This window comes from Trematomus bernacchii, unplaced genomic scaffold (genome assembly GCF_902827165.1).
Source record: "Trematomus bernacchii unplaced genomic scaffold, fTreBer1.1, whole genome shotgun sequence".
Lineage (NCBI taxonomy): Eukaryota > Metazoa > Chordata > Actinopteri > Perciformes > Nototheniidae > Trematomus > Trematomus bernacchii.
The window spans coordinates 8,564,467-8,583,318 of record NW_022987727.1 but is presented as its reverse complement, the minus strand read 5'-3'; the positions used below and the strand labels follow the sequence as shown (position 1 = coordinate 8,583,318).

Here is an 18,852-nt window from a genome sequence, read left to right as displayed (position 1 = left end):
GGGGACCTGAAGTGGAAGTAAGAATGGGGACATGCAGTCTTGCTCCATAGCTAGCTAGCTTCTTAGCTACATTCATGAAAATATAGCAACAGAAAAATGGCAACAATCATGGATGACATGAAAACAGTTGTACAAGTTGTGCGCTGACTTTCCTCGGGTCGTTTTATTAGCTTTTTAGAAAGCATGTTGAGATAGGGAAGCTAGGAGAGGGCATCTGCTCTTTGAACCCTAAAGGAAGCAGTCACGTTTGATCCTGCCGTTGATCAGCTGCCTGTACAACACCGGATCAGCGTTTACTGTGAGCTTCATTAAAATACAATATTTCTGGTATGTACACGCGATAAGTATACATTTAAACAAAGGTACAGATGTGCAGAATAGTTTACGCAAGCATCAACTTGATTTAAGCCTTGTTAATATGGACTTTTCCCGTATCTTGTGAGGATTTTGAAGGTCAAATGTAGGCCTAATCTTGTCTACTACACATATCTGCCGATGAACAAGAGCTTCCATTATGCTCATGAAGTATGATGGAAAAAACTATGAATGTGAAGCATTGCCACGCTGAAACAGCCAAGCATTCTCAACCTGCATACATGCTATAATAGCTAAAAAGCTCACGAAAAAGCAATCTTAGGTACATAATGTTTATATGTTACACTATGGTTTCCACAGATAATTCACTGATAATCAGCTTAATTCTTCTTCTATTTGGTTCACTTTCCACAAGCTATTCAACTGTTTGATTAGTCAACTTTTGTTCATTTTCCATAGCTTAACATACAGAGTTGTACACCAGGCTGAAGCAATGTAATAAAAAAGGAATCAGACTTACGTCATAGTGCTTGGACTTCTTCATTTCCTTGATCGGTGTGATGGGCTCTCCTTTCTTCTGGGAGGTTTTGGTGTCTTTGTCAGTTTGGTTCTCAGGCTCGGGTTTGGGCTTCTCCTCTGTGGGTTTCAGAAGTTTCTGGGTCTCTGTGGTTGACACAGGTGTCGTTGTCTTGGTGTCCGTTAGTTGTTTAGCCGCAGCTGGAGCAAACAGTCCGCTCACGCCACTTCCCGCCTGCGCTTTTTGCGTTTGCGGCTGGGCAGGCCTGGGCCCCTGCTGATTGGTGGCCTTGTGGAGAGGGCTTTGCTGATTGGCTGGCACCTGGTGACGGGGTGAGACCATTGGCAGGTGCTTGGGAGACGGGTGAGGAACAGGAAGGGGAGGTTCGTCCAGACCTCCTCCGGACAACAGCCGCTGGGTCTGGCAGTTGAGACATAACCACTCCTTTTTCTGGAAAACAGAGAGTACAAAAAAAAACATGGTTAGTGACAACGAGCTTGTTATATAACAATAGCACAAAAAAACACTTATTTCTATATCAATATATTATGTTGTTACAGATTTCTAAGATTTTCCTTCAAGCTCATTGCTAATGCAAGAGTCCAAAGCATTACAACTAGTACAGGTGCTAAGGAACATTGGGCACAAGAACAAAATCAGGTGTAGGTTTCAAAATGTTTTAATGTAAAAGGCTACAAGTCATATGTTCAATATGTATAACCGTTTCTCTTTCTGTACTTCTCATCTTGGATGATGTGTTCTTCGTTAACTTCTCGTGTTAAAGACCCACCCACAGTATCAGGTGATCTCTGGAATGTCCAAACAGATCCACACAAGTTTGGCAAAATAGATAAATTCCGCAAATATTGTGTTTAAAAACATTTATGTATTGAACCAAATGTAATGCCTTGTTTTTTCATCTTAATAAGGGAATATTGAGGGTTTATAAACTGTATATTGGTCTCAAGTATACAGATTGTGTTACATCTCTCTTTTATCCCCTCTCTACAGAATAGTAACTGATGCCGTTCTGCACTAAAGAGCATCCATATTACTTATGTAATGAATAACTGACAGATGCAGCCCTCCCTGATGAACACTTATCTCCTATCTCTGTTCTTTTCCACCCACTCATCAAATCTGCTCGACACCAAACCCACCAAACCTCTTTCTTACTCCCCTCCCTCTCCTCTTCCTTTCGATCTCTGTATCTCTCTCTTTCTCTGAATCCCTTTCAGACTTTATCTGTTATTAAGTGGCATAAGACAATTTCATCGCGACAACCCTGTCTACTAAAAATGACATTACCAAACAAATAAACTGGATTCTAAATTACATTTCGAGGGAAACAAATGTCCCCAGGTGTATGTCACAGTTTAAAGACACCGTTAACGTTGTAAATTGAAAGTAGAAACAAAAAATGCAACAAAATACCATGGTGATGTTAAAGGGTTAGGGTTAGGGGTTAGGCAACTAAACTACTTGGTCAGGTAAAGTAAAAGATTATTGTACTTAAATCACAAGGTAAAAGATACTTTTTTATAAATGCTTTTTCTAGTGTTACTAATGTTGTAAGAGACAATGATCTAATGTGCACTGCAACACAACCATCGCTTAGAAACATCACTTTATCATTGTTATTTTGATTGTTTATACAAAATTCCAAGTAGTAAACATCACAGTCACCCATGTATATAGTTGGTTTAAGATATTAGGTAAATAATGCCTCTAAGTCTGTTGTGGTATTATCTTCAATGTTAAAGACACAAAATGAGACCGAGATTTCGGTATAGGACATAGACACAATGGTTGTGAAAATCCATAATGTTTCAATGTTTACTTTAACACGTAGGACTGTTTCTTGCTACTCTTTTTGGAAACACTGCCAAACCCACAGCTTCCTTTGAACGTCTTTCTCCCGCCAAAATGACTCTACCATCAAAAATGTTCAGAAATAACTGATGCAAGGCTCAAAACATTTGTGCAATCCGAGCTGCAGACCAGACCTCATTTTGAGTCTGCTCTGAGCATGACGGACATAAGGATTTAAAGAAAAGCGGAAGAAAGTGGGCCTCCCTTACATTACAGATGTAAGTGCAAACAGTTGCAACTACTTTAACTATCATACAATACTGTATGTGTGTACACTAAAGCAGTAGCGTATGCGATGGGTGAATCATCTTTAGACCCTAAAGTTAATTCATGTCCTTCCTTTCCCAAGGCTAGTGTATGCAGTCCTACAGATCACATCATGACACGTCTGTGTGTGTGTGTGTGTGTGGTGTGTGTGTGTGTGTGTGTGTGTGTGTGTGTGTGTGTGTGTGTGTGTGTGTGTGGTGTGTGTGTGTGTGTGTGTGTGTGTGTGTGTGTGTGTGTCTGTGTGTGTGTGTGTGTGGTGTGTGTGTTGTGTGTGTGTGTGTCTGTGTGTGTGTGTGTGTGTGTGTGTGTGTGTGTGTGTCTGTGTGTGTATGTGTGTGTGTGTGTGTGTGTGTGGTGTGTGTGTTTGTGTGTGTGTGTTCTGTTGTGTGTGTGTATGTATGTGTGTGTGTGTGTGTGTGTGTGTGTGTGTGTGTGTGTGTCTGTGTGTGTGTGTGTGTGTGTGTGTGTGTGTGTGTGTGTGTGTGTGTGTGTGTGTGTGTGTGTGTGTGTTGTCCCAAAGAGTAGCCCATCGCTGCACCACTTAACCTACATAGCACAAACATCTGGCCTTTTCTCCTCCTGTCAATAATGTTCACTAAAAAGCTCCATCAGTCCTAATTCTGCTTTCAGATGTATTCTCTCTCTTTATGTCACACTCTCTTTCTAAGTTACCTTTCAAAATCTGTTCAGCGTTGCTTAGAATTGTCCTGTATTGTATTTCTTCTCTGCCTTCCAGCTCTGTGTCTCTTTTCAAAAGAATGTCCACCCCCCTTCTATATTTATTTGTTATCTCGTGTTCCTTATTGCTCTTATTCAGTAGTTTGTTGTGCTTTTTTCTCCTCCATCTCAGTTGCACATTATATTTCTTCCACCACTGGATTTGATTTATGACAATTCTGTGTAAATAACTCACCACTGTGTTCAGTCCGCATTTTACCCCTTGGCCAAAGAAAGGCATTCGAATGAACCATCAATGAAGGAGACATATTTGTTGTATTTGTCCCTGAGGACATCTTTGTGGTATTGGATTGTTTTGCCTCTTTGTCTCTTGTTATTTCTCGTGATATACTTCTTCTACTAATATACAGTATGTGTGTAGAGATGGGTCGGAAAATGCAAACGCTTTGGGTGAAAATGGATTACTCCAGAAGAAGGTGCTTCCCCAACTTGGTTTTTCGTAGTTAGTCAGTAAAACAAAAAATATGGTCACAAAATATAAGGGAAAGTAGTAAAAAGAAGTCGGAATTATTTCTACTCAGTTCACTTGTAAGGCTGGGTCTCAGTACTCGATACCTCAAAGCGAAACAATTCAGTGCCTATTCGTACCACACCACTCTAGTCAATCAATACCTGCATTTAATCCTTTTTGAACCCAGGGTTATGAAAGGATATGTCATTTTTAAATGTCATAGCTCGAAGCCAATGCATGGATTTATTGCTATAGCACTCATTGGATCCTTTCACGACTGAGTATTGAGCGGCTAGGAGAAAGATCATCCCCTCCAATCTGAGGCCACGGTTCTCAACAGGAAACCAGGGGACTGTATAAATGTACCGTCTTTGTCTTTTTGTCTGCCCTCACATATGGTCATTAAGGCTCACCGTTAGAACAAGACCGCGGATACAAGCAGCCGGAAAGAGGTTGGCTGGCATCTCCCCTAGGTATAAGGTTCCCTAAGGTAGAGAGCTGCTGCTCCTTTATGTATAAAGGAGCCAGTTAAGGTGGTTCGGGCACTTGGTAATGATGCCAACTGGCCGCCTCCCTAGGTCGGTGTTTCAGGCACATCAAGTTGGGAGGAGACTGAGGGGCAGACCCAGGACCAGGTGGAGGGATTATATATACAAGATGGCCTGGTAGCACCTTGTAACCCCCTGTTAGAGCTAGTTGGTGTGGCCAGGGAAAGGGTGTATTTTCACAGACTGTATGTTTATTAGTGGTGGTAATATATACCCAACTATAGGCTTCCATTTACATGATGGGTTTCCAATGAGGATCTCTATGAGGTTGGTAACTCTTTCTAAAAAGACCTGTCCCAACGAGTTAACAAGCTGGACGGTTTGTTTTTGTTTGGTGAGCAGAACTCCGGGCAGCAGAATGTTGACATGCATATATTTGTTTTTCGCCCAGCCCCAAAATGGTAGAATGTCAAATAAGATTGGACTACATGGCAACCATGCCAAACTGTGGCACTCGCTGAATTTAAAATACTGACTTGACTACTTCTCTTGAGTCAAAGCTTCTTTCCTACTCTCAGTTCACTTCTAGTCTGACTCTTTTCACACATTAGCACCTGCAGTTCCTCTCGTTCCTCTCTTCGCTACATGATCATTAAACTTCCATCTTCCCCCTTCCTCTCAGCTCTTACCCTCCCTCTCTTCTCTCTCCCTGTCACCCTCCGTCTCCTTTTCTCTCCCTCCAACAGCGCAAGGGCTATTTTTACCCAAAATTGCTATTGATCTGCTCGAGCGCACACTTCCCTAGCACTGGCTGCTGCTTTAGGCTGCACTCTACAGCAACGCACCACGCACACACGCACACACACACACACACACACACACACACACACACACACACACACACACACACACACACACACACACACACACACACACACACACACACACACACACACACACACACACACACACACACACACACACACACACACACACACCACCACACACACACACACACACACACACACACACACACACACACACACACACACACACACACACACACACACACACACACACACCACACACACACACACACACACACACACACACACACACGTAGTCACACGGTTCACTTCAATGCAAAATGGAGGAGGCCTTTGTAGCTGAAGGCTTACCAGAAGGAGAGAGAGATGACAAGCAGAGTGAGGAAGAGGAGAGGGGGAGAAGAGGAGCCCACTGGGCGGAGGAAAGGAGAAAGGGGGAAATGAGTGACACCACACGTGCACATGGTTCATGAACGCTCACTGTAATTCAGAGAGGCCTCTAGTAATGTAGCTGACTCACTGGCTTGGAGTGGGGACAGAGTAGCAATGACAGTTGCAACTTTGGAGATACATTCGGAAACATGGAAACAGAAAACCTTCCACCTGTTAATGTTGTTGCTTTCTGTTTTCCTTAATGTCAATACAGGACATTCTGCATTTTGTGTACACTCGTTACTTAGGTTGATCCACTGTCTGCTTTTTCAGCTACTGGGGAAATACACTGCAAAGTATTTACAATAATACTCTTTGTTAACTGGGGATGGATAATCATAGTTAGCTGAGAAAACAAAACGGCTCTCCTCTTCCTGTTTTGGATGCCCAACGGTTGACATACTTTCATGGTGCAATAGATTGAGCCTTTATTGTCCCAGGAGATCATACCTGGTGGCAGGCAGAACTGCATACTAAAACAAACTCAACTATGAAAGTGTCGTAATTATATGTATTATATTATTTCCTTTTAACGTATCATGGTTTATGGTTTCAAATTGCATTTAAGTTTTTATCTCAAACGAGTTTCGGGGGCAGGTTTCACCGCTCGGTGCACAGGTTGCATCAGTCATCGTACGTGGGGAGACTCACTTTAACACGACAACAAAGAGGACACTTCATAGGAGTTGTCCCACTTAAGCTCTTCCCCCCCACTGTTCACCGCTACGTTCCTAATTCATTCTCTCTCTACTTTGTCTCGCCAGCTCATGGGGGAATTCCGGGGGTGAATTAAGGGGTCTAGACATGCTCTGTATGACAAAATAATACATTTCTGATATTTTTGCCAAATAAAGTTACCATTTAATTTTCATTTTAAGATTTTATTTGAGATGTCTATGAGCGTTATGAAAATAATCCAATACAAGTAAAAGTCTTGAATTCAAAATGTTACTTAAGTAAAAGCATAGTATATTGTCAGCTAAATGTACTAAGTATCGGAGTTACCCATTATGCACAATATGCTCTTTTAAAAGTATTATATTATTATAGAATATTATATTAAACCATTTTTTTAAATTGCTAACGTATACATGTAGTATTCAATTGTTGTTGTTTTTAAAGGGTACATTGGTAGTTGATGTAAAACATCATGTCATGTGTTTTTATATGTAAACAGTGTCTGGTAACTATTAGTATTACATTACTGTAGTGGAATCAAAAGTACAAAACATGTGTTCAAAAGGTAGTGGAGTAGAAGTAGAAAGTAGCATACAATGGAAATACTCAAGTTAGGTACATGTATGACAAATAGCAATTAAGTCAACTTGATTAAATGTACTTAGTTACTTCTACTATGTAAACACAATCTGTATGGGAGAAGACCACAGGGATCTTACTGAAGGCCCAAGTGATATTTGTCAAATAAAAAGGACACTAAATCAGTTTAGAAGCACACAAAGCGGTGGTTTGAATTGAGTTGTACTGTATCTAACACCATAAGCACTGTAAAAAGGAACAGAGGATAGAGAAAACAATAGATGGGAAAGGATAGAAACTAAAGGAAGAGAGGCAGTAAAAGCAGGAGGAAAACATGAAGTGAAAGGAGGAGATGGATTTAGAGGAGAGCAGCAAGAGCAGAGGGGGAATTGGAGGGGAGGATAAAGAAGAGACATACAGCTTGATGAGGAGAGAGGATGAATAAAGGGTGGAGGAGAAGAAAAGGAGGAGAGGGAGGAAATGGAGACAAAGGGAGGGAGTTTAAAGAACGAGGAGGAAGGCTAGGGGAGGATAGATAGGAGGGGGAAAACCACCAAAGGAGAGAATAAGTAAGATACATTAGAAGTGGGGAGGAAGAAAGGTGGAGGACAGAAACAATTGGTAAAAGAAAAGAGGAATACATTAAGAGAAGGAGATTTAAATGAAAAAAGGAAGCCGAGGAGAGAATAGAGGACTTACACAGAAACGTGGTTATATAACCAAAATGGTGTCATTTCCATTTAACAGATATTTTAAAAATATCCTCGTCTTATTCCATCACGACAGTGGAGCCTCTTTAATTATGTAACCTTGCTAGAGACACAAGGCTGTATATGTGTGTGTTTGTTTTTAATGCGTACACATAATGTTTTAGTGCCCACATCACACCGTCACCTCTATCTCTTCCTACTTTCTGTCTCAGGCCGGTCGCCAAGCAATTTTTCACACAGCTGATATAAAACCCAGACGAGGTTGATCTGCCCACCACTTCCCCCTGCTCATCAGCGTGTAGGAGCTTCTCATATGCTGGGGAATTATAGCTGCCATAATGATGGATTCTGATATCAGATAAACTACAACTGTGAGTCTTATTAACCCTTGAAATGAGGCACTTATAGTTTTCATCAAGTTTCTAAAATATGCCTCACACAAGCTTGAGTGCAAAGAAGTTGCAATTCTGGATCAGATGTTCAGAAGAAATGTTGGTGTTAGCCTAGCATAGCAGAATTAAATGAAGCAGGAAGTCATGGATTTACAACTAGAATCGGATACATGGTAGGAGGCGGGACCAAGCCTCCAGGAAGTGCACCGGACTCTGAGGAAAATATTTGTTGTGGCCAAACGGCGGTAGTACACTTCTGTATCAGTCGCTGGGCCCGGAAAGACTTTTTCCCATTGACTAACATTGGGAAAGAGACGTCTGTAAATCGTTGGATAATTTTTTTTAAACTAAATAAACTACCCAGTATGAACATTTATATAGCCCTTATTAAAAACATTCGGTCCTCAAGTTGTAAAATGTGCTAATAACGTTATTCTGAGAGTTATTTTCCTCGGCATTATGAACGCGGATCTAACCCACAGGACCGCGCCGCCTGGCACGTTCATGTGACGTGTTCGGTACTACATGAGTTTTACCTTTACACATGGATGCACAATAAGAACGGACCCATATCGTTCATATAACGTTTCGCTCTCTCAAAAGTTGGGCCATTTTTTCTTCATGCGCCAATGAGCAACTCTCATAGGAATGAACGAGGCCCCGCCTCCCACGCTGTATCCAGTTCTTATTATACATCCATGGGCGGGACCCTGCTCATCCTATGAAAGTTGCTCAGTGGGACATGGAGCCAAAATGGCCGGCCTCCTGAGAGCAAAAGTATCTGTATCTGGGCCCAAAGAGCGTAAGCATATGGGTTTTGCTTAAGCCCCGCCTCCAGTCCGAAGGATCATTGCCGGTCTTGTGTTTGTGTGTTCAGTTTGTACTGGGTAGTTGATTTAAATGGGAAAAAGTATTTTTGGGCCAATTGACGTCACGGACTGACACAGAAGATGTAGTACCACTACATTTGGCCACTACAGAAACTAAGGGAAGCAGCCCACATTTGTAGCTTTAAAAGGTTCCTTCCACAAACTCAAGAGTAACCTATAAATAGTTTCTTGTGTGATAAATGTGTAAAAATAAAAAAGACAAGTTGAAGAGACTGTTCTTTGACATGAAAAAAAATGTGTCGTTTAAAAATAAAAGAGCCTGAAACAATGTACAGTATGTTGACATTTACCATGGACCTTTAGCTGCCGTGTGATTTATGACTTTCTTCTAAGGAACAAATGAAAGTGTTGAAAAGCATTCCTGCTAATTGTCAACATAGGTTGACTATGAGCAGGAATGCTTTAGCGTCTTTGAGCACTGGGAAAAGCGATTTATAAATATTATGTATCATAAGGTTTATAACCTCTGCCAAGGGGGTTATGTTTTTAGTTTCTGTTTCTTTGTATATCAGCGGGATTATGGAGAAGAAAAACAGTTTGCCCTATTTTTATGCAACTTTGTGGAAGGGTAAAGGATGGGCTCTAGAAGAATCCTTTACATTTTGGAGCAGAACAATCACCCTGGTGCAGATACAAGCATTAGTTGTGGACTTATGGAAACAACCTTACTGGATGTTTTGCGCTTTTATTCCTAACTTTGACCATGGTATAAAAAGAGAAATGCATAAAGATAAGGTAACAGAAGGAAGAATAAAAACTAGATGAATTTCACACTGATTTATTTTTCCACCAGAGGTTGTAGTTTTTGCCGTGGAGAGGTTAAAGGTGGGGTAGGTAATTTTGGAGAAACCAGCTCGAGTGCGCTAGAATTTGAAAATACACAGCCGGAAGAAATCTGCTACTTCCTGCAGGTATTTTAGCCGGGCCGGCTAAAATGATTGGTCGTGCTTTTTACAGTACTACGGCTTCCACAGATGATATTTTTTATGGATTTGTTGTCAAAGCACTTGAGATATTCATTGCTATCGGGATGTTAAGAGTATTCCATGGAATATAACAAAAAGTGTATCTCGAGCCGGTTTCTCAAACTTACCTACCCCACCTTTAAGTGCCTTGCTCAACACTAATTTGACTTTGGCTTTTGAAGGAGAGTTCTTTTGACCTGATTCACTCAGACAGACCAGGGAGTTGAACCAGCCACTTGACTTTCACAAGTTGGCTCAAAGGCGGAAGCCCATGAGGTTGAGAGAGGATAACAGACCAAAGGCTCGCTTCATGTTGTTCCCACAAATCTGCCATGAGAGCAATAATTTTGTCTCATTGGGACTGACTGACACACACAGAGAACCAACACACACACAAACAGACACATGGGCACTAATATAACACAAATGAAGCACAGGGGGGCAACAGCACAATCTTTGCAGTGCATGCGCGAGTTCCTGCACAAGTGTGTGTGTGTGTGTGTGTGTGTGTGTGTGTGTGTGTGTGTGTGTGTGTGTGTGTGTGTGTGTGTGTGTGTGTGTGTGTGTGTGGTCTGCAGGGATCTGAGGATTTTGACTCCAGCAGTAATAAGATGGCAGGTAGCCAGCATCAAAACAGGACATAGCTACAGGCCTGGTTATCTCAACAGGGAACATCAAGTCAACTAGTGCAACCACTGCCGTATCACACATACGCATTTGTCATTTTAAAACAAATGAACACCTTAAAAAGTGATATATAATTTTTACACCCACTTTGCTTTCGATTTTACTGACCAGGTTGATTGTCAAAGGAGTTGTTACGTGCCGTAGTGTGTGTGTGGTTCTATTTCGTATATGGCTTCGCCCTCTAAGGCTATCGCTATTGGGTAATCCCCCTGCGCACCCGCGCAGCACTGAAAACACTTGTAGTCCACGCCCGCCCGCAAGGTGGGCCCCACCCACGGGCTCCCTTCCGGTATAAATAGGAAGGGGACCCGACAACCTGCTCCCTCTTTTTCTTCAGCACCCCGAGTTACTGAAGCACTGAGACGTATATCCGAGAAACCATGAGCAACGATTGTGTAAGAGATTGTCCCTCATGTGGAACCGGATATATTTTTAGTTATGATCGGCACACTGAATGCGAATTCTGTCTGGGGCCAGAGCACGCGTACGCGGCTCTCAGCCAGCAGATCGCATGCCAGCACTGTGCCTATCTCCCCTCGGCCGACAGGAAGCGTAGAGCGGACGCTCTCGCTGCTGCGACCGAGGAGGACGATTCGTCCTCCTGGAGCCATCAGGAGGTACCAGGAGGGGGCGGCGGCGAACCCGAGGACTCTCAAGGCCCCGGTGTCCACGTTTGTTCCCCTCACCAAGGTGGAGGGTTTTACAGACGAGGGATTCCCAGCCACCCCTTCGCTGGAGCCGGGCCTGACGGCGTTTTTTGGGGTAAGGCAGGCCAACATGATCGCCGGACGGCGCCCTACGTTGGCCTCCCCCAGGGACCAGTATGTTGCCCGCCAGGCCGACCGGGTGCACCAGTGTGCCTTTCAGGCGTCGGCGGCGGCAAACAACATCGCGCTGCTGTCCAATTCGGTGGTGACGCTGGTGGAGCGGTCCACCACCTTGGCCGCTGACGAAGCGGAAGAAATCGCCAAGGCTGCCAGCACGGCGCTCACACTGTGTGCGTCTGTTGCTGTCTCCCAGGCCAGAATCGCCGCGTGGGTGACGCAAATCCAGCGACACCTCTGGCTGCAGCATTTTTCAACTTTTGGTCTGAGTCATCAGTATCATCAAGTGTTTCTAACATATCCTCCACTCTGTGTAAACCAGCTGTCTATAACCTATCGGTTAGTAGCCAGCAGGGTTCGTTGCAAAAACCTGCACTTTTTTAATCTATCGATTAATAAACTGCAGAGTTCGCCAAACTAAGCCAGCTGCCACCAATCTGTTGATTAGTAGGCAGCAGGGCTCGCTGCAGAAACCTGCTGGTTTTAACCTATCGGTTAATAAACGGCAGAGTTCGCGGCATTTCTCTGTCCGAGATACGTCTCCTACACACGTCATAATAAATCCATGAGCGCCGTTATAACACCTCATGTGGTTAACACTGTCTCCATTCATCCCCTGAGCGTGTACACGCCTCATGATGAGAGCCAGAGTGAAACGCAACGTGTGGAGGCTCCCTCACAGCCCTTCGCGTCAGGCCCACCTTGGGTTGCCTCACAGGCAGCGGCGGCAAGGGCTCTGACGTGGCTCGTTGCCAAGACGACCACAACACATCTCGACCATGTGCGCCCGCTCTCAGAGAATTTTTCAGAGTGGCAGCGCGTGTGTCTGATGGTCAGATGGATGAGCAGGCTGATCAGCAGAGGGTACACCCTGCAGTTCGCCTCCCCCCCCCCACAGTTCAATGGGATACAGGAAACACTCCTGTCATCCCAAGAACAGTGTCTTGCGAAAAGCTGCCACCAATCTGTTGATTAGTAGGCAGCAGGGCTCGCTGCAGAAGCCTGCTGGTTTTAACCTATCGGTTAATAAACCGCAGAGCTCGCGGCATTCCTCTGTCCGAGATACGTCTCCTACACACGGTAATAATAAACCCATGAGCGCCGTTATAACGCCTCATGTGGTCAACACTGCATACATCTCCATTCATCCCCTGAGCGTCTACACGCTTCATGATGAGAGCCAGAGTGAAACGCAGCGTGTGGAGGCTCCCTCACAGCCCTTTCGCTTCAGATCCACCTTGGGTTGCCTCAAGATGAGCAGGCTGATCACCCCCCCCACAGTTCAAGGGGATACAGGAAACACTCCTGTCATCCCAAGAACAGTGTCTTGCGCTCCAAGCAGAGCTGCGGGAACTCCTGTTGAAAGAGGCTATTTCCAGGGTTCCTCAAGGGGAAGAAAATCAGGGGTATTACTCCCGCTATTCTTTTGTCCCGAAAAAGACAGGGGGGATGAGATCCATCCTTGATCTGTCAGTATTCCCATGCTGACGATCAAACAGGTGCTGGAATGTGTTCACCAGGACGACTGGTTCAATTCCACCTGAAGGATGATGCATATACTTCCATACCCACCATCCCGAAACACAGGAAATTCCTGCGTTTCTCTTTTTAGGAAATATCAGACCAGACAATCGTCTGCTGTTTGGATATTCCCTGGCTCCTCGCATTTTGTGTAGAGAAGGCTGGAGCCACTACACAGAGAGGAGGGATGAGAATGAGGTTTTTTCTCTGGACGACCTACTGTTTGCTAGGTTCGATCCAGCTGAGGAAGTCGCTTTACAGACGTTACATCTCGTATCGCATCTGTCAAAGCCTGGGTTTCATAATTAATTTGGAGAAAAGCTGCCCTCTTCCCTCTCAGACATTCATTTATCTGGGTGTGGAATTAAACTCAGCCACCAGAGCGCGCTCTTGCGGCAGCGAGTGGAGGAACTGCAGCGAGATCTCCTCCGGCGTGTCTAAAACCCGCACAGCCCTCTCCGTGACGCAGCTGCTTGGCATTCGCATCAGCTGGTCACGCGGTGATCCCCATGGGTCTCCCCCACAGGAGGAGACTCCAGAGGTGGGTCATTCGCTGCAGAAGCCTGCTGTTTTAACCTATTGGGTTATAAACTGCATAGCTCGCGGCATTCCTCTGTTCAGATATGCCTCCTACAGAGCACGGTCATGACGACCATTACAGCATATCTCAGAGAAGCCTCTCCAACGGGGGAGTGAGACCCATCCTTGATCTATCAGTATTCCCATGCTGACGATCAAACAGGTGCTGGAATGTGTTCACCAGGACGACTGGTTCACTTCCACCTGAAGGATGATACATATACTTCCATATCCACCATCCCGAAACACAGGGAATTCCTGCGTTTCTCTTTCAGGGAATATCAGACCAGACAATCGTCTGCTGTTTGGATGTTCCCTGGCTCCTCGCATTTTGTGTAGAGAAGGCTGGAGCCACTACACAGAGAGGAGGGATGAGAATGAGGTTTTTTTCTCTGGACGACCTGCTGTTTGAGGTTCGATCCAGCATGAGGAAGTCGCTTTACAGACGTTACATCTCGTATCGCATCTGTCAAAGCTCAAAGATCCCCATGGGTCTCCCCCACAGGAGGAGACTCCAGAGGTGGGTCATTCGCTGCAGAAAGCCTGCTGTTTTAACCTATTGGTTTATAAACTGCATAGCTCGCTCGAGTTGTCCTCTTCCCCCCCCAGACATTCATTTATCTGCGAGTGGAATAAAACTCAGCAACAGAGTGCGGCTCTCGCTGCAGCGAGTGGAGGAACTGACAGCTCCCTATCCAGCGTGTCACATCCCACAGCGTGGTGACAGCCCTCTCCGTGATACAGCTGCTCAGCATGACGTCAGCTGATCACGTGGGGATTCCCCGGGGTCTCCCCCACAGGAGGGGTCTCCAGAGGTGGTTCATTCGCCCACGCACCGACCCCGTGCGTCAGGGGTAAATGTGCTGGAGCTGTTCTCCGGGTTGGGAAGTATTCCAGCACTTCGCCCCGTTGCTGTACAATCAAACATGTGTTGATTCGCCCAGCCAACAGGCCATGGCAGCCTACCTCAATCGCCAGGGAAGACAGCCGTTTATGCTAAACCGGCTTCATGCCTAAGGCTAGGGTCATCACAAACTTTTTTAGGTCAAGAGTGATCACCCTGGCTGGCTTCTTTCCCCCTCCTCAAAGCCAGAGGAATGTTCCTCCTCCACGGCTTTGCACGGAGGAATGTCAATGGAAGACATTTGCACAGTTGCATATTGGTCTTCTCCCTGTTCATTATTCAATTTTATTTGAGGGATGTCCCATTCCGCTCTGACACACCCTGTGCTGAGTGTCCTGTCAGAGTGAGTGACGTCAGGGATCCAGCTGTGCGCCTCTCTCCTGCCTCGGCACACGGAGAGTGGCCTGTATTTCCCTCTTATGAGAGGGACATCCCCCTTTTTTTCCCCTGACACATTTCGTACGGAATGTCTTGTCAGAGTGTGTGATGTTGGGGACCCAGCTGTGCGCTCTTCTGCCTGTCTGCACACAGAGAGCTGCTATTCCCCCTCCTTCTGTCACTGGGCAAAGTGTGACTTTCGTCTCTACTTTCTCACAGCGGACAGGTATGTATTATTCCCAGCCTTCGTCCTCTCATGGTAAATATTCATGTTATGATATATTCCAGGGACTGTGATGCGCCATTCGCATGGCGCAATAGGCTTGGGTTATTATCTGAGCAGGTGTGGTTGTGCTTCTTGTACCGGGGCGACCCAGTGAGGCGCAGACTACATCTTGCTTCGCCCTTAACCCAATAGCGATAGCCTTAGAGGGCGAAGCCATATACGAAATAGAACTGAAGTTACCTACTGTAACTCCAGCTTCTATGAGTATTGGCGTAGCCCTCTAAGTTCTGGGCCCCACTGGCTCCACGAATAGCTGAAGAAAAGGTTTTTGTGTGGGAGCAGGTTGTCGGGTCCCCTTCCTATTTATACCGGAAGGGAGCCCGTGGGTGGGGCCCACCTTGCGGGCGGGCGTGGACTACAAGTGTTTTCAGTGCTGCGCGGGTGCGCAGGGGGATTACCCAATAGCGATAGCCTTAGAGGGCTACGCCAATACTCATAGAAGCTGGAGTTACAGTAGGTAACTTCAGGTGTGTGTGTGTGTGTCTTTCTCTCTCTCCCTCTGATTCTCCAGGTGCAGCCTGATTGTCTCCAGGTGCAGCCTCTCTCCCAGGTGCTCCCAATCCAGGCGTTTCAGGGTTTCGGCCGCTGATGTTTGCCTTTAAAGTCGCCTCGAGCCCGGCACGCTCCAGAAGATAGTTAGGTAAGTTTGGTAGGCAGGATCTGGGGAAGTTTGTTAAAAAAAAAACAAAAAAAAAAAAACAATTGTAAGTCGCCGTTGATAAGGATGGCTTTTGTTTTGGAGCAGTTTGTGGCCAGTCCTACTGTGGGTCAGCTAGACTGGTGTAGGAAGGTTGATTTGCGGTGAGTTGCTGACCATTATCACGTTTCTGTCTCCTCTGCTCTTGTTAAAAGTGAACTCAAGGCTACGGTGCTAACTGGACTAGTTGAACAGGGGGTTTTGAGTCTGCCTACTTCAGTGGAATCTCCTGGAACGGTGGCCGGGGCTGTAGCAGCAGAGTCTCCTGGTGGAGGCCGCGTTGGTGTTACTCCAGGTGTTCAGAATGCTACGGAACAGGCAAAACTTTTCAACATGCCTCAGTTGGACTCGTTTTCGGCAGGGTCCTCACCTACGGGGTCTAAATTAGATGCCAGGGTAAAAGTGCGTATGGCTCGTCTACAGTGGGAGAAGGAGGAGCGTGATAGGGATTTTCAGCTCAGGAGGGAGCTGGAGATCAGGAAGTTGGAGGCAGACACTGATGTCAGGAGGGAGCTGGAGATCAGGAAGTCGGAGCTGGAGATCAAGAAGTTGGAGGCAGACACTGATGTCCGGAGGGAGCTGGAGATCAGGAAGTCGGAGCTGGAGATCAGGAAAGTGGAGGCAGACACTGCTGTCCGGATGCGTCAGTTAGAGCTTCAGGCAGCTGGGGGGGGTGATTCTGCCGTTACATCTTCTGGTCCTGCTGCCTCCTTCGACGTGAGTAGGCATATTTCTTTGGTCCCTGTGTTTCGTGAATCAGAAGTGGAAATCTATTTTGGTGCATTTGAGCGCATTGCTGCTGCTCTGCGCTGGCCAGAAGACGTGTGGGCTATTCTTTTACAGTGCAAGCTAGTCGGCAAGGCTCAAGAGGCTTGCTCTTCTCTTTCTGTCGAGGATAGTTTAGTGTATGAGAATGTTAAAGGTGCAATTCTCAGGGCATATGAGCTTGTGCCTGAGGCCTACAGGCAGCGGTTTCGCGGCCTGAAGAAAACTTCTGGCCAAACTTACGTGGACTTCGCGAGGGAGAAGAAAGTCCTCTTTGACAGGTGGTGTAGAGCTTGTAAAGCTGACGACATTACTTCAGTGTGTGAGCTAATGATGTTAGAGGAGTTTAAAAACTGTGTACCTGAGCGTACGGTAGTCTACCTGAATGAGCAGAAAGTAACTACACTTCAGCAGGCTGCCACTCTGGCAGACGAGTTTGCACTGATACACAAGAGCGTTTTTTTTCAGCGTGACCCTCCTCAGCGAGACACTTATCGTAGAGCTCCTGACAATTACGTTCCCTGTTCCAGTGTTAGATCCCAGGCTAAACAGAGCTTGTTTTTTTTGTCATGACCCAGGTCATGTGATAGCAGACTGTGCAGGTTGGAAGCGAGAGCAGACAGCGGCTGGCAAGCACCCAGAAGGGGTGGGATTGGTTACAGCAGTGTGTCATAGTGGACGGGCCACTGTTAACAAAGGGCCTGATGAGTGTTTGAAACCGTTCATCTCTACTGCTTTTGTCTCTCTGTCAGGAAAAGTGGAGGACCAGCGGCAGGTCACGGTGTTACGAGACAGTGGTGGCTCACAGTCGTTCATTCTTGCCAGTGTCCTGCCCTTGAGTGCTGAGTCTGCCTGTGAGGCAAGTGCGGTGGTAAGAGGTATTGGGATGGGTTGTGTGCCTGCACCTCTTCACAAGATCCAGGTACAGTCTAAACTGGCTACTGGTTTCTTTCCAGTTGCTGTGCTGCCCAAGTTTCCTGTCGACGGAGTGGATTTCATAATGGGTAACGATATAGCCGGGGGTAAAGTGTATCCTACTGCTGAGGTTGTAGACGTTTCAGTCCCTGGTGCTGCAGGTGGTGACCTAGCTCAGACTCATCCGAAGGGTGTTTGCAGGTTGTGTTTTGACCAGAACTCGAGGTCCCAAGAGATTATGTTTCTTTTGTCTTGATCCTGGTCATCTAGTGGCAGGGTGTGTAGCTTGGAAGCAGCAGGTGGCAGCTTCCAAGCAGTCTACGGAAAAGTCAAAAGACCAGCACCCAGACTACAATATCGTCATCAAGCACAAGAGGGGAGCAGATAAGGTGGTGGCCGATGTACTGTACTGTGGGTGAGATCACGATTACAATGGGTCACGATTCATGTCCAATAGTCTGAGTGTTTTTGGTAACTGTGGCCAAACACTTGTTTGGTTTTATGGGGGGGGGTGTTACGTGCCGTAGTGTGTGTGTGGGTGTGTGTGTGTCTTTCTCTCTCTCCCTCTGATTCTCCAGGTGCAGCCTGATTGTCTCCAGGTGCAGCCTCTCTCCCAGGTGCTCCCAATCCCCAATCAGGGCCTCCATATAGGACCTGAGGAAGGCTGCAGTCGCTCTCCCTTTCTCCTCTGGCTGCATGGGTGCAGCACGTCGTCTTGGGTCTTTGTGTGGGACCTGGTTGTCCATTATTGTTGGATTAAATCTCATGTGTGAACAAAGAGATCAGTTTCCTCTTTTTTCTCGTGCTGGTCGTTCTGTGTTTTGTTACTCCCCTTCGTACCCCTAGATTTTGGAGGGAACGTAACAGGAGTCGTTGACAACTTTCATCATGTGGCTTCCTTAAGCTCATTGTTTTGGTTTCAAATGTAGGCTGCTGTATGATTCCACCAAAACATTAGTGCAAAATAGAGCAAAATGAGGCATGGCTAAAATGCATGATCTGTTTGGTATTTTGAAAAAAAAAAACGTATAAATATACCTTATATAGGTATGGTCCTACAATATATAATTTAAATATAGCATGATAGGTCCACTTTAACTAATGTGCATTTAAAGAAAAGAGGAATAGTTTTGGCGAAAACTAAAAAGGTACCATGGGGTACAGGAATTAGTTTT

General features: G+C 45.7%; 2 protein-coding genes across 2 annotated transcripts in view; one reads left to right on the top strand and one right to left on the bottom strand.

The window, feature by feature from the left end:
• bsna (bassoon presynaptic cytomatrix protein a) overlaps positions 1–18,852 on the bottom strand; it is a 155,127-nt gene that overhangs the window by 26,690 nt on the left and 109,585 nt on the right. Inside the window, exon 5 of the mRNA XM_034145147.1 lies at positions 836–1,282. Within this exon, the coding sequence (XP_034001038.1) occupies positions 836–1,282 (447 nt within the window). The remainder of the gene's footprint in view (positions 1–835; positions 1,283–18,852) is intronic.
• On the top strand, positions 16,311–17,862 carry LOC117494480. The gene is made up of 2 exons (XM_034145406.1): positions 16,311–16,486; positions 16,577–17,862. The coding sequence occupies exons 1-2, from the start codon at positions 16,331–16,333 to the stop codon at positions 17,333–17,335; spliced, it is 915 nt and encodes a 304-aa protein (XP_034001297.1). The 5' UTR covers positions 16,311–16,330; the 3' UTR covers positions 17,336–17,862.